Source organism: Falco naumanni, chromosome 4, assembly GCF_017639655.2.
Source record: "Falco naumanni isolate bFalNau1 chromosome 4, bFalNau1.pat, whole genome shotgun sequence".
Classification (NCBI taxonomy): domain Eukaryota; kingdom Metazoa; phylum Chordata; class Aves; order Falconiformes; family Falconidae; genus Falco; species Falco naumanni.
In genome coordinates, this window is record NC_054057.1 from 87,773,562 (window position 1) to 87,801,244 (window position 27,683).

The following is a 27,683-nucleotide window of genomic DNA, read 5'->3' on the forward strand; positions in this document are numbered from 1 at the left end:
CTGCTGGCAGCAATTCTGCTCCAGCGGGCGCCGTGTGGCCGTGCTGCCCGCCAGCCTGCAGGCACGCTGCCCGGATGGTTGCGAGAGCTGGGGCTCTGCTCAGGGCTCGCTGCGGGTGGGGGTGGCCCTTTGCTCATGAACAGGAAAAGTCCAAGGCCCTTTTTCCATTTACACCCCTGGAAGCTGATTGTAAGGCTTTCTCGTACCCATGCGCACAGTCACACCGTTTCCTGCAGATGTGAACCCTTCTGTCCCACCAGTCCCCATCGCACAAAGCGCCTTACACAGGAGGGGAGACACAAAACCACCAGAAACCACTTGTTTCTGCTTGGCCACCGAAGGATGCTGCAGCGTTAAAGCTCCTGGCGCTGCCAGTAAGCGCAGGGTGGGGGCATGTGGGTGGGCACCGGCCTCACAGAGGGGCCAGGGCAGGCTGCTGCATCCCCAAACCCCCTCGCCTCCCCGCTGCGCCCCTGCCCACTCGCCAAATTAAAGGCGAGACCTCTAAGGGCAACGTGCCCTTTACCTGGGCCGGCACGCCGGGCGGGCGAGCGGCGTGGGACGCTGCTTGGCGTTGCTGGTGATGCCGGAGTTCTCCTGGCAGCTGCAGCAGCTGTTGTCCAAGATCTGCAGGTGCAGCAGCTCCTCCGAGTTGCTGAAGGCCGGGTTGTCCAGCGAGCTGGCCGAGGGCAGCCAGGAGTACGACCAGTACTGGGCCGAGACGTCGTCCAGCCGGCAGAACCGCCGGTAGCTGCAGGGCACGGCCGGGCGGCTGCGGCACCCCGGGGGCACGCACCAGCACGTGCCCACATGCATGGGCACATGCTCCCCCGCGGGCACGTGCAGGCACGGGCTCATGTCCACACGCAGCCACACACACGCTCACGGGCACGTGCTCACGCACACGGGCAGGCGCAGCTCACAGGTTTCCACCCAAATTTCCCCGGGGCGGGGGCAGAGCGGGTGACACTGAGCAACGTTTGGCCGCGGCCCCGCAGCTGTTTCCCGGGAGTTTCCCCAGGAACAATCCCCTGGTGCGTTACAGCCGCTGGCGGGGAGGGCGGCGGGGCCAGGGCAGCTGGAGGTCCCCACCCGCAGCCACACCGATCCCCCCGGGAGGCGCCTGAGGAGGGGTCCCTGGAACGACGGCTCTGGGGGCTCAGCACATCTCACCCGTCCCAGTCCGCAGCACTTCGGCGCAACCACAGCCTCATCCAGCCCAGCAGCCTGCAGCACCCCCGTCCTGCCTGCAGCCTCTTCCCGGTGGCGGCGGTGGGGCCACCAGCCCCCCCGGGCACCGCACGTCACTGACACAGCCGCACCCAGAGCCCCCCGGCCCCGCTATCAGCCACCGTAGGGTTCTTCTTGGCAGAGCTCAGCCCAAGCCCCAGCCCTGCCTCCCCACCGAGCCGTGGCTGGCCCTGACCCGGGCTGGGCTGCCCATCGACCCCCCAGCACCCCCAGGGAGGGGCAGGGGCATTGACCCTCCAGCAGGACCCCTGCATCCCCGCGCATCCCACCTGCTGCGGGTCTGGTCTGCCCTGGCCTCCAGCAGCAGCATCTTGAAGCGGCGGATGGCGACAGCGGCGACGACGGCGCCCAGGAGGACGATGCTGAGCAGGACGCCCGCGGCCATGCCCAGCAGGCTCTGCTGTGTCACGCGGTAGTCGCAGCGCAGCCCCATGAACCAGAAATCGCTGCCGGCCGGGCACCTGCGCCAAGGTGGGGGCCATCAGCCGCCAGGGGGGCAGCACCCATCACCCCAGCGCTGGCCCCGGGGGCACTCACTGGCAGAGGGGCTGGTGGTCCGGCGGGTGGGTGCAGATGCCGTGGTTCTTGCAGTAGCCGCGGTGGCACAGGGAGGTGCACGTGGCGTTGCCGTCTGCCCCAGCCACGCAGGCGAAGCCGGCCCGGCAGGCGAAGAGTGCGGCACAGGGGTCCAGTGGCCGTTCTGCGGGGGTGGGGGCCCGGTTGTGCCACCCCTTCCTCACCGGGCAGAGGGCCAGGCACGTGCCCACACCACAACCAGCCCCTGGCCAGGCACCAGAGCCCGGGGGCCACAGGAGGGCTTGTGACGGCGCAGCCCCATGCATGCCCCACACTCACCCAGAGCCACGTTGCGCAGGACGGGGGCAGCCCCCACCACCAGCCCTGGCCGGGCACTGCTGGAGCCCAGCACGGCGTCGAGGAGCGCGCCCAGCCCCGGCGCCTGCACCCGCTCCGCCGCAAACAGTGCGTCGTACTGCAGCACCACGCTGCCCTCCCTGCGGGGACACCCCACGGCAAGTCCAGCCGGGCCCAGCCCCACGCGCCCAGCACCGCAGCCCGGCAGTGCCACGGCCGCGCAGCGTGGGACACTGCCCAGGGCAGGAGCGGTGCGAGCACCCACCTGATCCCCGTCACCTCCAGCCGCAGGAACCCGGGCAGCGACATGAAGAGGGGCGAGACCTGTGCGGGAGGAGGCTGAGCGCAATGCAGGGCGGCCCCCAGCCGCAGTCCCCCGGTTCAGCCCCGTCCTGCGCTCACCGTCCGGTTGAAGCTGTGCAGCAGACCCCGGTGCTCGCGGGATGTGGGGTCCTGCAGGGCAGGGACGAACCCCATGTCCAGCACCAGCTCACAGGGGATGCGGAGGAGCGATGCTGCGGGGGAGACGGGGATCAGCACAGCAGGGACCTGCAATGCCCGCCCGCGGGGGCCACCACCACCCCCCCCCCCCATGCTGATGGCTCCTGAGGCCTCTCCTCCTCCGGCCGTGCCCAACCCCCCCCCCCCAGACCCACCTCTCAGGAGGGGTGGCTGATCCTCCACGATGAACACGCGCGGGGCCCTGCCTGCCGCAGCCGGTGTCACCGGGGGGGTGTCAGCATCCGGCCGCTCTCTGGGGCTGCTTGGCAGCCGAACCAGGTCTGTGTCACCAGCAGCTGGGGGGGACCCGGGGCTCCCACGATGGCCCAGGGTGCCAGGGGGATCGGTGGGCTGCGGGGGGGACCCTGACATCACGGTGGGCAGAGGAGTTGGGGGCCCCCCCGTCAGCCCCGTCACATCCCTCTGCAGTACAGTGGCACCAGGCTCCAGTGTGACTGTCCCCACATCCCTGAGCAGTGCTGGGCTGGTGGCTGTGATGGTGGTGGCAGTGGTGACAGCAGTGGCAGCTGTGATGGTGGTGGCGGCGGCAGTGACAGCGATGCCAATAGCAGTGGTCAGCCCCGGGGAAGACGCAGGCTGGGACGCAGCTGGCTGCTGGGGGGGCCCAGGGGCTGAGGGGGGGTCCAGGCTGCCTGGCTGCCAGCTCGGCGGGGCAGTGGCTGCCAAGGGCCCCGCATTGCTCACCCCCATGGGGGTCCCCCCTAGGATCTGGGGGCTCTCAGCAGCATCCCCCCCAGCGCCAGCGTGGGGCAGCCCAGTCCCTGGGGATGGGCCTGTTGGGGGGGTGCCCGCAGTGGGGCTGAGCCCCAGCACAACCCACCTGGTCCCTGGGGAGGGCCGTGGGGTTGGCAGCGTAGGCACTGCAGGGGCGGGGGATGCGGGAGAGCCCCGGGGGGACCCCTGACTGGTGTACGACCCCCAGCTCTGTGTCACAGCAGTGCTGCCTGGGGCCATGGTGGTGGGGGGCTGCCCCGGCACAGCTGGTGGATGCCCCGTCTGCTCCAGGGGGATGTGGCTGTGTTCAGGGGGACCCTCCATGTTGGGTGGCCCCAAGATCCCTGTGGCTGGGTCCAGGGCTCCCCCCACGCCAGGGGATGTCATCCCTGGGGCACCAGCCGTGGTGGTGGGGACAGGCAGACCCGACCCCTTGCCTGCGGCAGGCAGGGAAGTTGGGCCGGTCCCCACAGCTGGCCAGGCTGCGCTGGCCACAGGGCCCCCACGGCCACCAGCTCCCAGGGACAGTGGAGAGGAGCGAGGGGCAGAGTGGGGACCCTGCCAGGCAATGTCCGTCCCATGCCACAAGCGGGAGTCAGAGCCCCGTCCTCCTGCCAGCCCCAGCCCTGGCAGCCCCTGGCGTGTCCCCCCCAGCGTCCCCATAGGAGTCAGAAGCCTCTGCAGCCCCCCACCAAAGGGTGATGTCCCAGTCGCCCCTGGTGCTGGGCTGTCTGTGGCCAGTGTGATGCTCGGGGGGGTCCCTGGGCTGCTGTCACCCAGTGGGACAGTGGCACCTGGGCCCTCCCCAGTCCATAGCTCTGAGGACAAGGGGCTGTGAGAGCCCCTCTGGCTCTGCACAAGTGCTGTCCCCATGGGGCTCCATCCCTGCAGGGTACTGAGGGGCCCCCACTGCCCCGCAGCAGAGCCCGGCACCATCACAGAGGATGGTGGATGCAACAGGGTCCCTTGCGGGGTCGTGGCGCTTTCTGCCATTGCATTTCCTACAGGGCTAGTCTCAGGGGGGGATCTGGTGGTGGGCGCTGTGTCTGGCTCCGCAGGGGCTGGGGTCCCCACACCGGTCACACCCAGGCTGGCAGGAGATGGCCACTCGCTTCCTGCAGCTGCCTGCTCCGCGATGCCGGCAGGGAGCAGGGGCCCCGGGTGCTCAGTGGCTCTTCCATCCCGCCCTGTGGGCCGCGTCCCCTCTCTGCCTGCCCGGGGGCCTCCGGGGGTCCCCTGGGGGCTGGGGGGCTCAGCAGTCCCGGTGGGGGTCCCAGGGATGAGCAACAGCTCAGCTTCTGTCCGCAGCGGCCCCACGGCCTCCGGTGCTGATGCCCGCCCTGTGCCAGCTCCTCGCTCTGGATCTACGAGCAGAGGCAGAAGTGGGGGACAACTGAGGGGGGCTGACCCCTACCAGCCCCCAGCCGCAGCGGCACTGATGCACGTGGCCGGCACGCGGTGCCACGGGTGGCAGGTCCTGAGCAGGACGGTGCCAGCCGCACGGTACCTGTCCGGCAGCGCTGCCCCGTCGCTGTCCCCGGGTGGGCGCAGGGGACCGCGGTGGCCGGTGTGGGGCCCGTCCCGCTGCCCAGGCCGGGGCAGAGCCGCGCGCAGCACTCCACGATCACTGGGGAGAGAGCGGAGAGCGGCGGCACCGGGCACCGGGGTCACGCACCGGCACCGGGCACCGGGGTCACGCACCGGCACCGGGCACCGGGGTCACGCACCGGCACCGGGCACCGGGGTCACGCACCGGCACCGGGGAGCTGCCGGCGTGGAGCTCCACACCTCCCCGCCGGTGCCGGTGCCCGGCGCCGTTGCCCGGCGCCGGCCCTGCCGAAGGGAACGCTCAGGGACCACTCAACCACGGCGGCGGACCCGAGCCGAGCCGAGCCCGGCCGCACGCGGCCCCGGCCGGGAAAAAGCCCGTTTTGCCCCGAACGGAACCATCGCCCGCAACCGCCGGGTGCCAGCGCCGGCACCGCCGGGTCCGCGGCCAGCACCGTGCCAGACCCCGCCACCGCCCCGGGCAGGACTCGGGGTCGCCGCTGCGGCAGCGGCTGCTCCACGGAGGGGCCGGGCAGCCCCCAGGCATCGGAGCCGGCGCTCGCCCGTTTGGCGGAGCCGGGGCCACCACGACCCCCGGGTGGCCGCTCCCCGCCAGCGCCCCGCCGGGCTCCCGCTCCCCCGCCGCACCCGCTGCCTTCGCCGCCCGGGCCGGCGCACGGCACGTGGCCCCGCTCCCGCCGCTGCCGCCCACCCGCCCCGTGCCGGGACCCCGCGGCCGAACCCCCGCGGCGGGTCCCCAGCGCCCCCCGCCCCCGCGCGACCGGGGAGCCCGGAGCCCCCTCCCGCGCCCGCTGCCGGCCCCGCCACCGCCACCGCCCAGCGCCGAGCCCACCGGGCATCCCCCGCCCAGGGACCCGGGACCCTGCCCGGGCCGTGCCCCCCCTGCCCGCCCCCCGCCCGGCCGGACTCCCGTCCCCGGGAGGCGGCGGCGGGCCCCGGCGCTCACCTGCGGCGGCCAGGAGCCGCGGGAGCCGCAGCCGGAGCCGCTCCATGGCGCGGCGGCTCTGCCCAGGCGGCGGCGGCAGGAAGACCCCGCCCGCCCCCGCTGCGGCGGGGCGGAGGCACCGGGGAGCCGCAGCCCCCGGCCCGGTCCCGCCCCACCGGCTCCGGCCCCGCCGCTCCACCCCGGCGGGACCCCGCCTCTGCCCCGGGGCCGGCAGCATGGTCGGGCCCGCGGGGACCCGCCGGACACCGAGGTTCGGGCTGCGGGACCCGCCCGGGGAGGGGGGGGGGGACACACTCGTCCCCCCATCAGCCCCCCCATCAGCCCCCCCATCCGCCGAGGACTTTCCCGCCGGGCCCGTGCCGGGGGGGGGCCGGCCGCTCCCCCACCGGCTCCGGGATCTCCCCCCGCAACGGGCGATTCCCGAGAAGCCGCGTCGAGGGCTGCCAGGGCGCTGACCCCCGGCCGCTCCGGCCCTGCCCGGCTCCGGGCAAAGGCTCCCTGCGGGCACCGGCGGCTGCCTCTGCCCGCGGCTCCTCGCCCAAGGGCGCAGGGCCACCCCCAGTAAGACCATCAAAACCAGCAGCCGCCCCGGCACGCCCAGCTCGCCGGGGACACCACCACGGGCGCAGCGGCCGCGGCAGCCGGTTCCCATCCCCGTCCTGCCGGGCGCCCGTCCGGAAAACGTGCCCGAAGGCGTCTGGGTGAAGCAGCGCCCGAGGAGCGCCCCGGGGCGGGGGCCGAGCGAAAGGAACCCGGGGCCTGAAGGCAGCGGGTCACCAGCCGGGCCGGGGCTCGGAGCAGGGCGACTTTAGAAGCAAAATGCAGCTTTAGAGGAAGTGCCGAGAACACCCACCTCATGCCTGGGCACCACACAGCGCCGAGACTCGCCGCCCCGATTGCCAGAGGGGATACATAATCGAGCAACGCTTTCTTGGCTCACAGCCTGGCAGTGCCTCTTTGACATATGAAAGTGTTTCTTGGCTGGGAGGAAAAACTGTGTAGTGTCCAGAAATAACTTGTCTCTGTCTTGGGAGAGATTCAAAGCAAGCCTCCTGTGCTGAGATTATTTGGGCTTACAGAAACACTGATGCGACATTATGGCTTTTTGGAGGCAGGAAAGTCGTTCCTTTATTTTCCATGAGGAAAGCAGAAGCCTTTCAAACAGAAGCAGCTGGCTTTTACCAGCACTGATGAAAGGAACAGCAAAGGCAGCAGGAGGGCGGTTTATTGGGAAGAGCAGACAACACCAGCAGTGAGATCACAGGAAGCGCCATCACACCAGCAGCACGGGGCACGGAGCTTTGTGCACAGCGGCACAAGCCACACAGGCGCTGCTCACGCTTCCACTCACAGAGGGAAAACAAACAGCAAAACACTCTGAACAAGACACACTCAGAGCCCGACCAACCTCCAACCCCGACAGACCCACAACCCTTCTGCGCTTGGCAGACGGTACCCCAGGGGATAGGAGGCCCCAGCTGAGCAAAGGAAAGCTTGGGCTGGAAAAGGGCGTTTCTAGTGAGGTGGGTCACTCATCCCTCACGTGTCCTTTGCACACCAAGCACTGACACAGTGAGCCACCCACAGTGCCAAACGGAAAAGCCATCCATGCAACAATGGTCTTAGATCTTTATTCCTTTTTTTTCCTTTCTTGTTTTTAAAGGACAACATATTCAGACAGCTTTAAATACAATGTCCAAGTACAACTTTCCAATGAAAGCAGCAACGGTACAGCATGTGCGCTCATATTCATACCCGCTGACACCAGCCCTGTCGTGGTGGTAGAGACATCTCCTGTTAAAAAAACATCCACAAAATCCACATATTTAATGTTTCATCAAGCAAGAACTAGTATTTTAAGGCAGAAAAGAAGTGGGTCAGTGGCTCCCCCCTGACCCAGGAGGGGAGTGTAGGGGGAGGCCAGAAGCCACACAGGAACAAACAAGAAGTAGTGATCTGCTGCACACTGGCCTTGGGCCACCAGCTCATTTCCCCTGCAGCCCCAGCGCACCTCAGGGCAGTCACTCCCATAACCCTTTCCTGCCTGTTTCCTTCCCTGCTGCAGCCTCTGGCGGCAGCGGGTGAGGAGGAAACACGGCAGTGGGGAGTGGGCTATCACACCCCCCGGGAGGCACCTCCCCGCAGCAGCCAAGGAGCACTGCCCAGAGGGACTTCCATGACTAAAGCCAACGTGCCATCTACTTACTTAGAAAGACATGTGGATATTGTGAGCGCATGAAGTGCCAGGCAGGGTGAGATGAAAGGTCACTGAGCCCCACATCCTACCTCCAGCAGCAGATGCCTCAGGGAAACATGCTTTATCCTCCCCGCTCCTCAGAGCGGGCAGCTGCTGCCAGCTCCCTCCCAGACTTGCCAGACTCCTGCCTGCCATTCAGCTGTAAGGTGCTGTCACCTCTGCAGGCACCAAGCACACGCACTGGCACCCTGTGCGTGCCGTTGTTACCCGAGACACTCCCAGAAGCACGTTTCTACTTACTCAGCTTTGAAGAACTCTTTTTTTATTCATAAACATCCTTCTTATCTGCAATGTAATCTACAATCTCTTGTGGACACATTAACTTTTCTGCATCTCCATCAGGAATTTCAAATCCTGGAAGAAAGTGCACATAATTAGCCCAAACCAACGGAAACAGGAGCAAGGCTAAAGGAAGTAATTGCTGCTGGCTCAGATGCCTGCAGCTTGGCAGGGGACAAACAGGCAGCGGCTGCTGTGTCAGCCAGAGCCAGCATTTCGGTACTACACCAAGTTTCCAGCTGCATTCTGCCTTACACGACACTGCTTCCGTGTAAGGGAGAAGGCAGATGCAGGGAGCGGGGCTGCCAAGCCAGCCAGCAAGTGTCCCCTGCGCCTCGTTACAGTCACTAACGCCTTCCCTGCTGGTGTGTGACAGAAGGGGGATGTTCATGGTAACTCCAGGCAAGCCAAAGCCTGAAGCCCTTCAGGATCAGAGTCTGCCGCTCAGGGCTCGTACCATCAAACAGCTCCTACAGAGCTGGGGGTGGGGAACATGAGGGCTCTCAGCTGTGGAACTGGTCAGAAATACATCCCAGAAAATTCATATTCCTTTTTTCTAGTCCTTAGAGACAGACACTTAACACTTCACTCACAGTATACAGTAAGTGGATTACATATATAAACTCTTAGTAAATACTCTGAAAGGGAAACATCTGCCTAGGCTTCGAGAACGACCAAACCCCAGGGCCACTTATGACCCAGTGTGACAAATGAGGTGCGTGCTCCAGAATTTATGAGCTTCAAATGAAAGCATGAAAAAGTCCAAAATGAAGTAAAACCCAAAACTTGGAATATAAAGTAATAAGGAAAAGACACCTTTTTTTCTTTTTCCCTAGTAGCATCAAGTATTGAGGATTTAAAAAAATCTGGTAAGGAAAAAATCTGGGATATCTGTGATTTCACAAACAAGAGCCAAGATCAGCTCCAGATGCAGCCTTCGTGGTAAATGTAGTATCTGCCGTCCTCAGTCACACACTGCTGTCCCCCACCCTGCCCCTCCCCAGCAATACCGCAGGGGTTGCCCAGGAGGGGCGTGGGGAGAAAAGCTGTCAATGCTCCCAGAGGGACCGACCTCAGGAGCAGACGGACAGACACCTTCTCCTGACTCCCACCGGTGCCACCAGAGCATGTTCTCACTGACTGAGAACTACATAATTTTCTTTGAATTACATCAGAGAAAAGTCAACGTCACTGTCCACAGAAAAGAACTAATTCCTGTTTGCTACAGCTGTGCTTAAGGATTAACCAGAAAACAAAGGCAGCGATGAACCCGAGCACGCACAGCTATGAATTACCAAATTCATCTTCCATGGCCATGATGATTTCCACTTGGTCCAAACTGTCCAAACCCAGGTCCTTCATGAAGTGGGACTCGGCTGTGAGCTGCAGGAAGAGAGCCAGGTCAGGTGGCCGCGGCCATTTCAGCGGGCCGCAGCACGACCCCCCGGGCCCCGCCGCACGACCCCCGGCCCGGCCCCGCTCGCCTTCTCCGGGTCGATCTTGTCGTACAGCTTGAGGACGTAGAGGACGCGCTCCTTGATGTCGGCCAGGGTGAGGGGCGGCAGCTCGGAGAAGCGGCGGCAGGCCGGCCAGGCCACCCGCGGCACCTGCAACACACCGGGCAGCAGCGGGCAGCGCCGGGCCGGCCGCCGCGCCCCCCCCCCCCCCCCCCCCCCGCCCCCCGCCCCCGCCCGCCGCGGCCCTTACCTGTACCAGCGGCAGCGCCCGCGGCGGGGCCGGCAGGCGGCAGAGGGTGCCGAGCGCGGCGGGCCGCGGGGCGGGCGGCGGGCGCGGCAGCAGCCGGCGGACGCAGGCCGAGAGGACACGGGCCGCCATGGTGACCTGCTCCCAGCGGGCACCGCGCCGCTCCCGGCAATCCCCGCGCGGCGTAGGGCCGGCAGGCGCGGCGGTGAGAGCGCCCCCTGGCGGCCGGCGGCCGCGCCCCCCCCCACCCCAACCCGGCGCAGCAGCAGGCACGGAGTCGTTCCCAAGGCGACAGGTTTAATGGCATCGCACACACGCGGCCGCGCCCCGCACCCCGTCACCGGCGGCCCCGGCCCCGTCAGGTTCCGCTGGTGGTGGCGGTCCCCGCCCCCCTGCCCCTCAGGCCGCTCCTGGCTGGGGCTGCCGGTACCGGTACAGGCAGACGGTCCCGTCCCACTGCCCGGCCAGCAGGCAGGAACCGACGGTGGCCCAGCGGGCCAGCGCCCAGCTCCCCGCCGGGTCCGGGGGCAGCAGGGCCGTGCACTGCCCCAGGAGCAGGTCCCACACCGCGATGGCTCCTGACGTCAGCACGGCGGCAGCCGAGGCACCCTTCACATCACCCTCCAGGTACCTACGGCCAAGCACAGACGGGTCACAATGCTGCAGTTCAGTGGGGGAAAATGCTACCGCGGCATTTTTCACATTACCTAGTTTTTCACGTACAAAACTGATAAGCCAATTGAAGCCAACTATAGAAAGCCAGCCTACATTACATGCCATACCCCCTGTGCACCTGAGAACGAAGGACATCAAGACAATACTCCCTCAGCCTCAGAATATACTAGAAAACCATTCAGTAAGCCAAGATCTCAATCTGCTTATATTCGTGCACATCCATCGTAATGTTTCCTACGTAAGTGCGTTGCCAGACTGAGTCTTAAACAGCTTGCTCTTCAAAACACAAGACAGCGGAAGGAAAAGGTCATCTGACTGCAAAGAGCTGCCTAACACAAATTAACCGAGCCAAGTGCTCTTTAGCGGCACAAGGGCTCTGACCGCCTCATTTGCGGACGTTTTCTCAGGGGGTGTTGCCTGGGGAAATCACCTGATGAACCTGGTTACAGCATTTCCACAGTCAGCGTGGGGGAAGAACGACAAAAGCGTGAGCAGGCAGGAGATGGGCGCTGCCGTTTGCCCGCAGCACTCCAGCGAGCGAGCCCCTCGCACGGTGCCGCCAGGAGCTGGGAGGTCAGCACACAGACTGGCGCAGGAAGCGGGCAGGAAACGGCCCACACCCTCACCCCATTCCAGCCTCCACATGGGACAAACGGCAGCAGCGGATGCAGCCTCCTTATCACTGGCAAGATGGCAAATGGATCCCTGCCAGCAGTGCCGCTCAGCTCGTTAAGCAGTTCTCCCCCCAAAATCACCCCGAAGGAGTCGTGAAGCCAGCAGGCAGAGTCCCTGAGGTACTTGCCTTCCAGTGTGCCCGGGTGGGAGAGAGGAGAACATCACTCCCGTGCTCCTGGATGTTTTGGGGTTGAAGGCTATCACACGGAATGCGGGGTTTCCACAGGACTCACTCTCTTTGGCATGTGGATGACTTAAAACAACAAACAGAAGGCCCTGATGGACAGAGGGAAAATACATCACTAAAAACAACAGCAAGAGGGGAAAAACCTCACAGAATTTTCCAAAAATTAATTGCTACATGCTCTCTATAATCAAAGCCCCATGAACAGTGATGCATTATTTTTACTGAAAAAAACAGACATGGTTTACTTTCCTTATCAAATTAGATAAAAACCAAAGCAGTGGCTGACTGATAAGGGCTGATGCAATACAGCAGAATGACAGCTCAGTGACCCAATGGATTTATGCCTTTATCTTTCTGCCTGAAAAAGCTAAACTTGCTGTAGGATGAACTGATATTTAAAGTAAAATTTCTGGGCCTCATTTTAATCCCTAGGAGCTTAAAATTTAATAAGAATTCCACACAAACCTGCACAGCTGAAAACAGCAGCTCTCAGAACAGCCACAGGCCAGCATAAAACACCTCAGGGATAGAAATTCTGAGGATGCCTCCAAAGAGCCTGACTCAAGGCATCATTACCAGACAAGACATTCTTGTCCCAAAAGGTTAAATGCTCACTGAAAACAATCAGACCCTCGATAAACCACAAAAATCCATCAGGAATCACAGCACAGGTGGAAGCAAGTGGGAAAGAATCATTAGTACTAATCTTGGTTTTAAATAGCTCATATCCTTGGGGGTACCTGTAAATAATAACAACTTCACATCCGTTTTCCGACAGTGGCATTGTGCCATCACCACGCTGGCAGCTACCCACTTGTGCAATGGAGGAGACTTACCAAGCACCAGTACTGCACAACAGTACTGCTTCCCACATGCAAGATGCTGCTGCTCTGGAATACACTTTGATGCATCACTCTCATTTTATTAGTACATTGCAGGAAGCCAAGAACTGGAAGTAGCCAGTGTGGCTTATTTCTCCTGTATTTGCCTTTGAAATATCTTCAGTATATCTAAATAGAACTGTTATCTCAATCCACTCTAGAAACTCTAATCCTTTAAGTCCCCCCGCCCCGTGAGTCCGTACAGCCCACACATAAGCTGTATGCCATATCTCCTGTACGTACAGAGTCGGAATATACTCGATGGCAGATGGAAGCTGGGTAGGAATAACCAACGTGCATCTTCTTCAGAAGCTGGCCTGTTTTCAAATTCCTGCAGTTGGTGAAAACACAAATTATGACTTTTTTCCATCCTCTACCTGTTATTTTCTAATCATAGTTACACCACTATGCAAGATGGACACAGTCTTGGTTGTACATATATCAAACTAAGACAAGAGGCCACAGGAAGAGATGGCAATGAGTATGATGCAAAAGCAAGTGGAATTACAGCAGCATAGCTCATTCACTATCTACCTGACTGTATAGAAATTCAAGTGCCAGGGTATAGGCCCTCTGACAATTTTCATTTCACAGGCAAACCAGCAGATAGCTGTTACAGCCACCACATACACCCACAAACTAAAGCATTTAATTGCAAAAGGAACACTGACCAAACAACAATGCTGTTCACTGCAGTGGTGCCAACCAAGGCATCTCTCATTCCTTCCACTTCAGCAAAAGCTAAAACACTTTCTTCAGGGGGCATCAAAGTCTGTCCGTCCTTGCTCCTGAACAGCAGATTAGCAAGTGAGGAAAAGGAGTCAACATAGTAAGTACGTGTTCTGTACTCAGCACATCTCCAGAAAGAAGAGGAACCCAACACTTTTCCACCCTTGAGATGTTTTCTAACTTTTCTTCCACCTGCCACCCTGAGACCACCTCAAAACCAGCAGACTCACCTTCCTGTTTCCGAAAGCGATACTATTTCCACCTGCTGCTCTTGTAGAGTCCTGCTGCTGCTGACCAGCCTCCTATCCTTTAGCCCAAGAACAGCTTTTATATTTCCAGTTTTTACTAGAGATTGCTTGAATGAGTCATTCTCAGAAGAATAAAGCAAGAGCCTAAATTAAGAGAAAAGTACGCCTAATGACAGAAGGAAGCATAACTCAAACATGCCTTGGCATATAAAATAAGCACAGGTTTAAACAGTCTACCACCTCTAGAGGCGAATAAGCAAGTCTTTATACTTGATTTTTAGAAATCCCTTCCATATTTTCTAACTGTTAAAGCAACAGAGAAAGTGACATATTAGTAAGAGATAATTTCAACTGTTACACAGGAGAGTTAATCTGCAGGTATTCAGGGTGCAAAGTGCTAGTAAGAAATAAATGTAAAACCTTATTTCTCCAATCTCCAAATCTCCCAATGCTATACACACGAGATTACAGGTGTCCGGCAGAGGAACGAGCTGTATTACAGGAATCTAGGACAGCAAAACAAGAATTCAGTGTCACCCACAGCGTCCCTTTGACTTTATTCTCATTTTTGTAAATTGATACAGGGCAGAATTAATTCTCAGATCCCTCTGAAGAAGCACACTTAGATTAACAGCTGAACTCTCTGCTGTATGCCCAATTAAACAATTCCTGTTGATACAAGAGACAAAAAGTGTCTCCAGAGAGCGTAAGAGGAAAGTGCATAAGCCAGTGGCTGAAGCGCAGCCACATTCAGTACATGAGGTATCATGTTGCCACAGATAACAATCCACCATACAAGCTACTGGCCTTCTCCATCAGCACTGTGAATCATTCTCCTCTGTTGCCTGAGGATAATTAAAAAATCTATGCCACCTAAAGAATTCGCCTTGCACCCCAGATCACAAGCTCCTTACATCTTGGGAACTAACACATGGGACAAGACAGTTGCCCTAAATGTTGGAAATAAGGATTGCGTTCACACCTCTCTGAGCTGCCAAGTATAGACCTTTCCCCAGCGGTCAGACGCCAGAGGTTTCCACAGGGAGACAGAACTCTCACAGGCGGTCACCACACACAGCTCTCTGCAGCCAGCTGCCTCCCACCACACCGTACTCACATCCACGGCGCAGGAAGTTGAAGAATCCTGTCCAAAACAAAACAGCGCTGGTTTTCCTCTGATAGACGTGGTTATCTAATCTGGAGGTTCAGCCTTAGAAAAATGCTTGACATTCAGTGTGATGAGGATTCGATGCTAAAACTTAACGCTTACGATGTTTAATTTTGAGTAAAGTGCCAGTAAGGCACTAAGGAAAACAGGCCTGGTGGGTTTCACCCTCAGAGCAGCAAGTATATTGGCTCACTTCGCAAAAATCACTTGTCATTTGAAATGACGGGGACACAGCAGAGCCCAGAGCTGGACAGGACTGTGGGCATCATGGCACAGCCACAACAAAGCCTGTGTGCCACGCTTGGTTCCCTCATTGCACAAATGGGAGACAGGACTTGCAATAGCACAGACCAAGTTTAAAACTGAACAAAGTAATGGCCTTTTCTTCTCCCTTGTAAAACAATTTTCAGCTTCAGCCATATTATTGTTGGCTGGTTACACTAACTCCCCAGGCTTGCTTCCTTGAGCAAAACTTTGCACTTTGATTTGGAAAAGCTAGAAGTGACACAGACCCTAGCAATTTCAATGCGCCTTCCCACAGATGGTGCTTCCATGCCTGCCAGACCTTCTCTACCCACTAAGAAATAGAGGACAGTGAAAGGACATCGCTACAGGAAGGAGAGCCCACGGCTCAGCTGCACAGACAGTCCTGGGCAAGGTTTGCCTTGGCCTTGGCATGTGCAATCAAGGCTCCGTTCTAGATGGGTGTGAACATCAACACTTATCTGACAGTGCTGTAGTCCCCCACAAAATCTGCTCCTTACTGGGTTAGTTAGCACCTGAAATGGTGACAGGAGGCCACAGAAGCCACAGGGCAGGCAACAGGGGTACAAGGGCTGAGATCATTTTATCTGGGGCTGAATCAAAATGCAGCACTTCTGATTGTTAAGACATTTGCACATGTTCATAGACATTCATTATTCAGAAACAAACACTGAAATCGCCAGTCAAAAGGAGACAGACAGCAATCTAACCTTTCAGCATGCTCTACCACAAGTGAAGACAGAATCGATCCAATTAGACAGCAATCTATTGTCTTCAACTAGCCATCTGCATTTTTTTATTGCATTTTTGTTAAACTTGGTATTAAAGAGCTGCTACTGACTCAGTAAACATCCAATGTTATCCCACCTTTAGCTTTGATACAAGCTGCAAGTTCTCTTCTGTCAGGCCATCAAGCAGTAGTGGAGTCAACTGTACTGCTACATCTACTTTCTGCAAAAACAGGTAAAAAATTAAGATAATTTGACTTTGAAATGACATTCAGCACCTGTAAGAATGAGGCAGGAGTGTGAATTCACTCTGCATGCTGTTGCTGGAGAGCTATGGTAGGAGCACCTCTCTTCGTACTTGCATGTCTTCGAAAAATGGAAATCCCAGACAGGTTATTCCTGGTTTCACCTGAAAATTGTCTTTTACCACCACTTTGCATCTCTCAGCCTTCAGAGACAAGTCACTCTGTCAGTACCTATCCTGCATGCGAGACATTTAATCTCCATTACCAAATCCTAGCTGAAAATTTTCCTTAAAGTAGACCAACACTATGTGGGTACTAGAAATTTTGTGTTCATATACATATGTGCATATATATACACACACACACTTCAAACACACATCCCGTAATAAGCATTGAAACCCACATCTCCAGTTTCATCAAGCAGGATTTTAAAGAATTTCCTCTTGAGGTCAAAAGACCTTAGGCAACAGATGAAAACCAAACATTTACCAAGTCATCTTAAAGACAGCACGCAGGGCTAGGATGCAATGAGGTCTTTCTCTTTGACATCAGGTGAGATTCTGGAAAAGGGGATTTGCCCACAAAACCACTGGCTTGGTACCCCTGGCAAAGAGGTCAGCTTGTTACCTGTTCAGAAGTTCTCTGCTCTTTGCTTTCTGACTGCTGATGCTTCTCCAAGGTCACAGCATCATCAGATTTATTACCAGCACCTCCTTCAGCTTCTAAAGGAAATGTTGTACCTTCTTCCTCCTCTTTTCTAGCAGATCCTGCACCACAGCTGTGCAAATGCAGTGGGACAGCAGAGTCTTTGCGTTCCCCATCATCCACAACCTGGGCAGGTGCTCCTTTGGAGGAATGCAAGCTCGTTTGCGAAGGAGGTACAGAAGGTGTGCTGGGGAAGACCTTATCGAGTACTGGTGGTAAAACAGCTGGGGTTGCACCCACAACAGGGAAAACAGATGAGGAAATCTGAGACTCAGGCTGAGTGGGAGCACCAGCTAGGACAGCCCCCATGGGAGTGAGTAACAATTCATGGGTGGAAATAGCCTTCTTAGAATCTGGCCTTTCTATGTGAGGTAACTTGGGCAATCCATTTTTGAATGTCAAAATCAAATTACTTTTGAGACATTTTCCTTCTGGATTCATCTGTGCATCTTGTGTGTCCTCTGAAGCCACACCATCTCCAAACACACTAGGAACAAAAACTTCCAAGTCGTTCATAGGGGAAGATTCTAATTTCTCAAGTTTTAGTAGCCCAAATTCCTCATCTGGTAAGTCAAAGTCTCTGACACCCAGCTGAGGGGCCAGCCACTGGAGATTGCGGAAGGAGAAGAGAGAGCCGCAAGTGTCAGAGTCTGTAGCAGGCAAGCCAAGAGAAGCAGGACTCTCAGAACCTGTTGGATACCTACGTCCTCTGTTGTTCGCATCTAGACAAACACAAGAGTACAAGAGAGAACATCACATCATAAAATAATCAGCAACTAGACTTTTCAGAATCTCTCATACAGTTTCACTCTATTACAAAAAAAACGCAACCAAACACTTTCTTGTAAAGACATTACACTCTGCAATTGCTCTGCATCAAGCCTTCAGCTAAAATACCATTGCCAGAGTGTCAGAACTGACTGAGTCTTTAGTCTGTTTTGTTTGGTTTTCTCCCAGCACTTTCTCTGTCCACAACATTCACAGACCCTCAGACTGCAATGCTACTCTTTGGGTTTCACGCTTGTCAGCACTAAAAAAAAAAGTCATTGATATGCAGACTTAGTTGGAGAAACAGGTTTGCAATCCATTTGCTGGAAAATCAGGTCCACTGCGCACAACATTTGCTCCAACAGCTTAAAAAGTTCTCAGCCCTGCTCCTCACCCGTGCACTTCTGTTCACCCCCCATCACTGTGCTGAAGCAGAAGTTTTGGAATTGTTCAAGGCACATGGGCACTACAATGAACTAACTTTAAAATAAAAATATCTCTTACTTAAAGAAAGTAATAGTTAACCTGTATCAGATTTTCCTGAAATATGGCAGGGTGTGAACAGCAGTGCATGTGTTCACCAGGATGTTTCCCTGCCTCACTCTCAGGCTATAGTTTTAGGGCGTGTTTACATTTCATGAAGTACCTTTTGAGACTTGACTGGTGCTCTGTCTGGCAGAGGAACGCAGGCAGCGCCACGGAGGGACATTAATCGCTAGGAGCTGCTCAGCCTTGCAGGCTCCTTGCATGTGCGGATTCTTAACATGCTCCAGTGCCTGTCTGTCAGCCTGACGCACAGTTAAATTGACTTCCACATCTCCTATACGGCTGGCAAACGTTTCAATCCCTGGGTTCAGAGAATCACTGTTCTGAAGCGGATTTTGAACCTGTTCCAACAGAGCCTTATGGCATTTGCCAAGCACTTGGCTTCCTGCAGGAGGAGGATCGGCACTTGTTGGCTGTATAGCAGCACTCGCTTCTGGCTCTCCCAACGCCAGAGCTGCAGCAGCAGACAACCTTCCCTCATCTGACGATTTTTCAAGATTAGCATCAGAGTTTACGTTTTCACTCTGACACTCATTTGATAGCAGACAACCTTCCTTCGTTGTTACAAGATCCAAACTCTCTGTAAGTTCCTGTGACACGTGATGGACAAGGGGTTTGCAAGTAGACTTTCTTCTTCCCTTTTTCTCTTTTTCTTTCCTCTGTGTTCGTCTCTGATCTTGCTTTGTGCTGGTGATACTGCTTTGAGAAATTGATCCAAGTGAAGTGCTGCTACCACTGGACGCAGGAAGAGATTTCTGAGGACTACTTGAATTTGCCGAATCATTTTCTGCACCAAGAAAAGGGAACAGCATGATCCCCGACTCCAAATGATTTTCAGCTCTTTCTTGGGAGGACTGACCAGAATTTGCATCTTTCTGCTTGCACTTCCTTCGCTGACCCTTCTTGCTTCTGCCCAGCTGGCTGAGAATTACAGCATCAAGGTCCACTTTCCTCTGGCAATTAGACATGCGTCGAGTTGTCCTGACATAGTATTCAACCGGAAAGAGAAGCCCTTCAACAACTGTGCAAGAGTTCAGTGCACTTTCAGGAGCTGTCACCTTTTCTAGATGAGAAAGTCTTGACTGAATGTCAGCCTGTTGATTCTCCAACAATTCTTCAACATTGCTCAGAGTAAGATCTGTAGGAAAGGGATTTAAACTATTTGCATGACTTTGATTTCCTTCACAGCTTTTGCTGTCATTAGTTATACTATTATTTCCATCAGCAGGCAATACTTCATTTTCTGACATTAAATCCAAGAGCCTATGTAATTCTCCCTGGTCTTCACACATACTTGCACTGTCCGTTTGTTTCATTATACTGGAGGATTCTTTTCCTCCATCACCACTAGTGTCAAGTGAAAAAGAGTCACTGTTCTCTGAACATAGCCGTGCAGGCTCATGGTTGTCAGATGTGGCCACAGCACACGGGGACTCAGGCTGCCAGACATTGCTGCTGTCCCTCAGTGCACAAGGGAACAGCTCAGGTTCTCCTGGAGGGACACTGTCTTCAAGCATATCTTTTACAACTCCAAACGCTGCATTGGGAGGATTGAAACTGTTTTCTTCTCCCTGTGCTGGCCTGGATGCTCTTTGGTTGTTTTCCTCAGTGTTTGAGAGACTGCTTCGCCTGAAGACAGGTGACCGGAGCTCCTCTGGACTGGCAATTTGATTTTTTGCTGTTTCATCAGCATTGCTGAGATGCACATCACGCACCGATTCCCTTTCCTCTGATACCGGAGCCTTCGTCCGTCTCCTCAGCTTCATCAAGTGTCTGGAGGTTTGTTTTTTTTTCTCCTCAGGGGCAGTCCTAATGATTTCACAACACAGGTTTTCCTGGCTAGCCCGTATGCTTTCTGCCTGCAAGCTGTCCTGCTGGCTAACCTCATTGTTGGAAAACTCTGGAACATGTTTAGATGTGACAGATGTTTTCTCCTCTGTGACAAGATCAAAGCAGGCATTAGTCTGTAACTGGGGGGTTTCATGTTTGTCAGCACTAGGAGATACCTTCTCTCTAGAACCTGTGAAGAAAAAATGTCAGATGTGTGAAGTACTCCCAGCAAAGTCCCACCCAAGAAAAACATCATATAGTAAAACTAAGGAGACTTCGTTAAGAGTGGAAGACGAGCATTTTAGTTCAGGATTAGAGAGCATGCAGACCTGCTGAGGAGGGAAGGAGCGGAGGTGTTACCGTAGGTCGGTTTAGCAGGCCCCGGAAGGCCGCCCGCGGGTACAAGGCCGCACGTGGGTGCGGGGACATGGCGCCAGCATCCAGGCAGTCAGCAGAGAAGGGCGGGAGCGGGTGGGCAGGACTGGCTCTCTGCCCCCGCCGCCCCGGTAGACCGAGGGGCAGCACACGGCAGCCACGGGGCCCTGCGGCCGCTCTCGCCGCCCCGCCCCGGCCCAGAGGCCGCCCGCCGTATCCTACCTGCAGGGCTCCGCTCCCCCCGGCCTCCTTCCTCCTCCGCGCCCCGGCCGCCACTCCTGGCTCGCTCGGCTCGCCGCGCCCGCTGCGGACACAACACCGGCAGGGGGCTGGGACCGGCCTCCCGGCCCCCGCCACCGCCCCCGGCCGGCCCGAGCCCCGCCGCTCACCCGCAGCCGGCGGACGGTCTCGCTGTACTCCCGCCTCAGCAGCGCCAGCTTCTCCCGCAGCTGCAAGACACAAGGCACCGGGTTAGCACCACCGCGCCCGCCCGCCCCGGGCTCGGCTCGGCGCCCCCGGCCCCGCACCTTCTCCTTCTCGGCAGCGCTGAGGGCGCCCCCGGCCACCGCCGGCCCCTCCATGGCGGCCTCCCGCGGGCGGCGGGCGCTGCGTGCCCATAGCAACCGGGCCGCCATAGGCCACGCCCGCGGCAGAAGCGCTGCCTGGCGGGAGGAAGTGACGTACCGGAAGTCGGGTGTGTCTGTGCGGAAGTGGGGCCGTGATGGAGCTGAGCGAGATGCTTTACAACAAGTCCGAGTACATCGAGACGGTGCGGGGCGGCCGATCCGGGTTCGCTGGGCTGTTGCAGCGGCGTCGGGGCCCAGGGGAGGCAGGGCGAGGCGTCGGGGCCCGGGGGAGGCAGAGCGAGGCGTCGGGGCCCGGGCGAGGGGAGGCGGCCGCAGGCTCCGAGCCGCCGCAGTGACCCGCCCTTTCTCCCCACAGGCGTCCGGCAACAAGGTGAGCCGGCAGTCGGTGCTGTGCGGCAGCCAGAACATCGTTCTCAACGGCAAGGTAGGCGACAGGGAGGGGGCTGTGGTATCCCCGCGGCCTGGTGCCTCTCTCTGCCCAGCAGCCCGGCTGGGTGGGAGGGGAGTGTGGACAAGCCGCGGGGTCCCTCTCACCACAGCAGCAGAACCCGCGCTGCTCTGCTGTCTGCTGCCAGCTGCTATTGGCCCCATCATGCCGAAGCTCTGCTCTCGGAGAACACGGAGCTTCCTCTGCCCATGAGCAGATCGTGATGCTTTTATCTATGGAACAACATATTTCTGTTTGTGCTTAAGCCTCGCTTCGTGTATTGGCTCACTTTGTGCAGCTAACTGGCATGACAGGAGCACAACTGGTGGTTCCAGGCTCCTGTGTATTTGTATTGTTCTCTCTTTTGACTGAAAAACTCATCTGTAAGGTAACGTAATTTTGGTGGAGTGGCCTGACCTCTGCACGAGTCTGTATAATAACTGGCAGTATGGGTAGAAATTGCAGCTCGTTTATTTCTCTTTTCTTCTCCAGACAATAGTTATGAATGACTGCATCATCCGCGGTGACCTGGCAAACGTACGGGTTGGACGACACTGCGTGGTGAAAAGCCGTAGTGTCATTAGGCCACCCTTCAAGAAGTTTAGTAAAGGGTAAGAAGCCTCCTTCCTTTAGGGAGGTTAAAGTTAAAATCTGTATGCATAAAAAAATACATTGGCTTGGCTACAATCTGTATTCAGGGGGCTGTGTAGCGATTTGCAGCAATACGTCCCTCTAAACCTTCCTTTTTCTCAAACTTTCAACTTTGCTTTGAGGGTTAGTGATCCCTTCAGCCTGTAATATGGGAAGGCTGGGATATATTGAAGTGGCAAAATGAAGAACTGTTTCACTTGTTCTTGGTTTATTCACAACGTCTTCCTGTTGCTCATTTGGGCCATCCTGTAGAAAGAGATGAGAAAGCCCAGTTACTGTTCTGTCTTCCTTAGCATCAAATCCACCTCGGGTAGTCCAGCTGCAGATCAGCGACTCCACAGTGGGATTTTGAGTCTAACAGTGTCATGGCTCAGTCTGTCTATTTTACACCTGAACAAATAACTCTCCTGTCACAGGGTGGCTTTTTTCCCTCTCCACATTGGTGATCATGTCTTCATAGAAGAGGACTGTGTTGTCAATGCAGCCCAGATTGGCTCCTATGTCCACATAGGCAAGAACTGTGTCATTGTAAGTGCTGTTTCTCAGTCTTTTCTTTAAACTCTTGAGTACTGTTGAGGCTTTGTAACAACAACAGAGAGGTATCTGCACCAGCTGGCTAGAGCACGTCTGTGCTGTTCCTTTCACTTTACTTCTCTGCAGGAAGTGGTGCTTCCAGGTTTGCTTTTCTGAGGATAGCAGGTTCAGCTGACGGCTGTTTGGAAAATCCATCCCAACAGTACTGTCTCTGAGGCTAATGGGACTGTCCGGGGAAGGCAGCTTTTCCACAGAGTACAAGTGGAATTGTGTTACTGTGCAAATAATACAAAATAGCCAAGGTAGCTGTCTGCTGAGTTAGAGAAGGCCTTGCTGTGTTACTGCATGACTCGTGTTTTGGGCTCAAATTTGAACCCTGGTGTGTGTTAATATGCAGCTGACGGTGCGTATGTTCATTGAGAGCAAACAGATGTTTTTCCTCAGAAAAGAAAAAAAGTTAATTCTGTTGGGAAGAGCATTCAGTCAGGGTAAAGATTTATTTCTGTCATCCTTTATACAGTGTGTTTTGAGCAGTTAAACTTGTTGAAGTTTAGGTTAACTTACCAGTAACAAGCAGAAACGTATAGTATTTTAAGTATAAACTTTTCCTATTGTCTGTTTTAGGGTCGTAGATGCGTTTTGAAAGACTGCTGCAAAATCTTAGACAACACAGTACTACCTCCTGAAACAGTAGTCCCACCTTTCACAGTCTTCTCAGGCTGCCCAGGTATGCTCCCTCTTAACTTCTCTTGCACAGAGGTATAGATAATGTGGATATTCTTATTTTAAAATGAGATTGCTGTGACAAAATTGCCTGTTAGCCTTTAGTGCCTAAAAAGAAAGGTATAAGGCACTTAGTGAACTGAAAAGTAACAATTTTAACTTGTGAAACTCATTGCTTCAGTGTATGTTAGGTAAGTGGCACACGTTTACACAGAACAGTATTACTAGAATGCCAGCTGCGGCCATCCTGTACACAGTAACACATTTTTTAAGGCACGTAGAACCCAACAGGCATTAGGTTTTGGCCGAGGGAACACTCCTTCTCCTTATGTGGTTTCTGGTTTTGCAGGTATTTCAGTGGTTCAGATGGCAAGAAGTCCACTTGCTCAGTATTCATCTGTTAATAGGGAGGGAGTTACATTAAAATGAGGTGTATGGATGTTTAGTTGCTCCCTGTTGGCCTGGCTGTGCTGGAGATCTTGTACAAATTGCGCACTCTGTCATTTCTCTTCTGTTGGTGTTTTGTGGGGAACAGTGGAAGCTGTTGCAGGACCCAGCAGCAACTCAGGGGGTACAATGGGAACCATCCTACTGTATTGCTTGATGCGAGACGAGCCCTTTCCTGTTCTATCAATCAAAGTCACTGCTTTGAGTATTGAATTTAAGCGTAGTTCTGCTTTCTCCTGCAAGAACACTGATGGTCATATTCTTGTTCGTCTTCCAGGGCTCTTCTCTGGGGAACTCCCAGAATGTACCCAGGAACTCATGATCGATGTTACGAAGAGCTATTACCAGAAGTTCTTGCCACTCACTCAGGTCTAGTAGCCCATTTACCATGCTTCAGAGCAGTAAAGGCAGGCAGGAGTATTCTGGGAGCGGGGAGAGGGATGTTCAGTGAGACCAGGGAACGGCCCTCTGCTGTTCCGAGCACTTCTGTGAGTGCTCCTCAACACTAATGATCTGGCCAGGCAGTCCCTCGTGAAAGCTGCTGTGTCATGTTGTTTAAACTTTGTATGCTCATTTTAATGTAATTCATTCCATGTTGTCTGAATTGTGCCATTAAATGTTACGGAGCTAGGAAAGCTGATACAATTCCCTTTAGGGCAGCATCTCCCCATTGCAGCTGAGGAACAAGGCAGAGTTGACAGCACGTACCCTGCAGCCTAAGCCTGTCTGTCTTGTCAGTTCTGCCCCTACCCCAAAGCAAGTGGGTTTACGCTTGCTAGAAGCGATCTCCATCCTAGAACAGAAGTGCCATATAGCTGATGTGCTTGTTATGGGCAGTTACTCACCAGGGTTCATTAGACCCAGTGCTTCCCTTTGGAAAAATATTTGGCACTCTGTAAGCCTGTGTGTTGAGGTGGATGGCCTCTTCCTTTTCTCCTTGTGGACTGAGATTCTATCCTGTAGGGACAGGATATTGTTCATCATCCTGGGATTGGCTTTAGGACTTGTGGCTGACATTGAAACCTGTCTTTCTATGCCTTGCCTGACAGGACACTTCTTAGTTTTTAGCTCTTAAAGTACATCAGTCCTGTGCTCTCAGCCATCAGGCAGGGTTAGCATTCTCGTGGCCAGTGCATGTTCTGCTTCCTGAACATCACGGCCCTTAAAGAGCCAAAGGGGTTTGAAAGAGGATTGCCATGTCACTCACATAATTCAGTGCAGCAGAAAGTGGGTAATGAAAAGCAGAAACCGGAGGTGGGTGAGAGAATGCTGCAATTGTCCCCATTTATCACCCAGTACTTATATTTGCAGAAAGCTCTTTGATGCTTTTCTGCATTATAAAACTTAAGAAGGAGATTCAGACTTCTTGGAAAGAGCAAACATTTCATTTTGGACATGTAATAGAGCAGGAATAATTCTTGCTGGGAGCAGCTCTGTGAAAATTGGAGACAGCTGACTAGTGTGTACCTGACCCAGTGCCAGACGACTGGCTAAAAATTAATCTGCCTGCTTTGGTTGTGTTATATTAAAGCTTAGCATTGTCCTTCTCTAGGTTTTAAAACTGGGGCTCCTGCATATTGTAATGTAGCAGCTGGCGGCCAAGATGCATAGTAGTTCTGTAGTAGGTGTGGCTGTGAGATCAGCAGCCCTGGAGCCTTCAGCTGTTCTGTGTAATGCAAAAAACTGATACACCTTAAATAGCAAACAGCTGTGCAAGTACTAAAGTGTGTAGTAATTACTGTTAATCAAATGTAAAACCACTGACCGGTTTGTATTTACTGTACATAAATTAAAGCCTTTTCAGTTGTTCAAGTGACTCAAGGTTGCTACTTTTCAAATCAAACTTGAGACCAGACTGAGGTTTCTGGTGTGCCTGGGCATGTGAGCCGCAGTTTCTTGTTCTGTGACTATTACAGGCTCTTACTATTACAGTGTCAGTGCATTAAAAAAGTGAAATACAGCGGGAAGCAGCTGCTCCTTTCTGCCTCTGAGCTGATGACTTTCACCCACAAGTGATTCCAGCATTGTTGTTTTATAACAGCTCTGACAGACAATGTCTTTGCTTCTGTTCTTTGTGCTGAAGTGAGAATCCTAAAGCTGACAGGGTGACTGAAATCCTCCCTTCCACACTGAAATGTCAGGTACATTTATTTAGAACAGTAGTAGCTCTGATAGTGTTGCTTCAGGTGTTTGGAAATGGCCCACTTGTTGGGTCTAGCCATCCCAGATGGCATGACTCCTTTCACATCTGTGTGTAACAAAACAAACAAACAAAAAACAGGGCAGGGAGAACAGCTGGGACAAGAAGATGGATGAGATTCTGTGTCGAAGCTGTGACAACCTGGCTGATGCTGAGCTGTCCGATGCAGCGGATCAGTTAGGTCATGTCTGTCTGGTTTCAACAGCAGTATTTTACTAGAAGCCCAGATTCAGTGGGACTATTGTACTGCCTAGTCCTGCACTGGCTCGAAATGCCTGTTCAGTGTCAGCTGTGTCCCTTGGGTCCTCCTGAAGCAGCAGTGGAAGCCGTCTTCTTCCTGTGATCTTGTATGCATTCAGGGGGGTGTCTGTGTGAGAGGCCCAGGCTTGCCACTTTCTCTACCAATGTGAAAAAGTATGGGGTATTCCTTGTGTTTGTACTGCAGGCAGCTTCCTAACTGACTTCAGTTTCCAAAAATGTTTAGTTCCCGCTGTCCCAAATCTTGAGTAGCCCTTGCAGGTGCCATTTGCAGTGAGAGGCTATAGGAGGCCTGCCCCGTCACAAGACTGGGCAGGTTTGGGGTTTCTTGCAAGATTTCCTGCAAGTCAGCTGTGTGTGGGGTTATGCTGCCACTTAGAAGCACTACTTTGCCCTGTTGCCTTGTCATCAGCTGTCTGTTGGAGTGTGGGAAGCCACTGTATTTGGTCAGAAGAAGGCTGTGTGTGCTGTGTTGCCATGGTGTCACTTCAAAGTTTCAACACTGCATAGTGCGTTTCACCGGGATCGCTTGATTAACGGCCACGGCAGCATGGGAGAGGGGCGGGAGGAGGTGGCTGCCAAACAAAGGGATCTGAGGTTGAGAGTGGGAATGGGATGGCAGCTGGAAAAGTCCAAGTGATGCACTTCCACGATCACTTGATCAGCGCAGCTGTAGTGCACGGAGGGATACATCATTGCACAGTTAGGTGTTTCTTGGCCTACTCTTCCTTCTAGCAGGCTGAGCTGACCTATCTGCCTTAATTAAAACCTCTTTTATTGTCTCTGTTAAGGTGGCCTCTGCCAGGGTATAAAACCAAGTCGCCACTGAAGATCTCAAACACCCAGCACTGCTAACATTCCTTAGATTTGGTCATTTTATCCTCTGAAGCATCCCTCTGACCTGGGGTCACCTCTCCACCTCTGCCAGCTCTGGAAAGATGGAGTGTCAGTAGGTTGCAGCGTGCTACTACAGCCCTGGGGAATTGCAACGTTCCAATGGCAACGTGCTGCCTAGAATGTGACTTCCAAGGGAGGGCTTTGCTGCGTAGCCAAAGAGGAGCTGCAGGTGCATGGGGAAGCGTGCCCCTCAGGGAGGGAAATTCCTGCTTTCAGGAATCTTGTACAAACAGTGATCACTTCAACCACTAAGTTGCTGTATTGCTTCATTGATCCCATGTGCTTTACTGCTGTTTGCTCTGACCAAGACCAGCAGCCCGTGCTGCTTTTATTTCAGGGCATTCTCGGGAGCGCATGCCCTGTCTTCTGCCCTGCTGTGGGCTGCGAGAGGCGCTGGCCTGGCTGCTCTTTAGACCTGCAGCTGCCCAGGGTGAGGAAGGGCGAAGAGCCATGTGGGGCTGTGTGGGAAGGGTGCAAAGTCACCGACTGAGCGGAGCCTGTGTCCACTTTGCATGGGGTGGAATTTCCTGGGATGGATGATTGGCTCCACCAGGAGAATAATGGTTTAAGTGTTGGCTGCTGGCTGCAGTGAGCGCCGGGCTGACGTCCTGGTCCAGCGTCCTGGGCTCTCCAAGCCACCCTGAAGCAATCAGTGGCTTGTGTCAACAGCTGAAGGCTGGCTGGGTGCCATGGGCAGCACCAGCAGGCCCAGTGTGTGGCAAAAGCTCAAAACTCATTGGCCGAGAACATCTATTTGATAGCCAGGGCTGGAATGGCTTCTGCTGATCGGGAAGGGAAGCCGTGGGAGGTGAAATTGCTG

General features: G+C 55.2%; 4 protein-coding genes across 4 annotated transcripts in view; 1 reads left to right on the forward strand and 3 right to left on the reverse strand.

Annotated features, from left to right (window-relative positions):
• The window catches only part of LOC121087494 (collagen alpha-1(I) chain-like), a 7,875-nt gene extending 1,917 nt beyond the window's left edge, over positions 1-5,958 (reverse strand). Inside the window, exons 1-9 of the mRNA XM_040592561.1 lie at positions 5,876-5,958; positions 4,868-4,987; positions 2,781-4,724; positions 2,527-2,639; positions 2,390-2,448; positions 2,107-2,264; positions 1,789-1,951; positions 1,521-1,712; positions 527-751 (exon numbers count right to left, since the gene is read on the reverse strand). Of these exons, the coding sequence (XP_040448495.1) occupies positions 527-751; positions 1,521-1,712; positions 1,789-1,951; positions 2,107-2,264; positions 2,390-2,448; positions 2,527-2,639; positions 2,781-4,724; positions 4,868-4,987; positions 5,876-5,921 (3,020 nt within the window). The 5' untranslated portion in view covers positions 5,922-5,958. The remainder of the gene's footprint in view (positions 1-526; positions 752-1,520; positions 1,713-1,788; positions 1,952-2,106; positions 2,265-2,389; positions 2,449-2,526; positions 2,640-2,780; positions 4,725-4,867; positions 4,988-5,875) is intronic.
• A 1,534-nt stretch (positions 5,959-7,492) lies between these two features.
• On the reverse strand, positions 7,493-10,291 carry NDUFAB1 (NADH:ubiquinone oxidoreductase subunit AB1). Its single transcript, XM_040589297.1, has 5 exons — positions 10,119-10,291; positions 9,896-10,018; positions 9,707-9,794; positions 8,373-8,486; positions 7,493-7,669 (listed from the first exon to the last, which is right to left on the reverse strand). Exons 1-4 carry the CDS (start codon positions 10,245-10,247, stop codon positions 8,395-8,397), a joined length of 432 nt encoding a protein of 143 aa, XP_040445231.1. The 5' UTR covers positions 10,248-10,291; the 3' UTR covers positions 7,493-7,669; positions 8,373-8,394.
• An 89-nt stretch (positions 10,292-10,380) lies between these two features.
• Positions 10,381-20,793, reverse strand: PALB2 (partner and localizer of BRCA2). Its single transcript, XM_040589293.1, has 13 exons — positions 20,667-20,793; positions 20,529-20,588; positions 20,362-20,443; positions 18,035-19,954; positions 16,543-17,342; positions 15,810-15,893; positions 14,493-14,654; positions 13,931-14,016; positions 13,493-13,654; positions 13,205-13,321; positions 12,777-12,864; positions 11,593-11,741; positions 10,381-10,746 (listed from the first exon to the last, which is right to left on the reverse strand). The coding sequence occupies exons 1-13, from the start codon at positions 20,772-20,774 to the stop codon at positions 10,515-10,517; spliced, it is 4,050 nt and encodes a 1,349-aa protein (XP_040445227.1). The 5' UTR covers positions 20,775-20,793; the 3' UTR covers positions 10,381-10,514.
• Positions 20,794-20,795: 2 nt separating this feature from the next.
• Positions 20,796-27,115, forward strand: DCTN5 (dynactin subunit 5). The gene is made up of 7 exons (XM_040589296.1): positions 20,796-20,908; positions 21,082-21,150; positions 21,646-21,764; positions 22,221-22,332; positions 22,963-23,065; positions 23,786-23,877; positions 26,758-27,115. The coding sequence occupies exons 1-7, from the start codon at positions 20,861-20,863 to the stop codon at positions 26,776-26,778; spliced, it is 564 nt and encodes a 187-aa protein (XP_040445230.1). The 5' UTR covers positions 20,796-20,860; the 3' UTR covers positions 26,779-27,115.
• Positions 27,116-27,683: the final 568 nt, after the last annotated feature.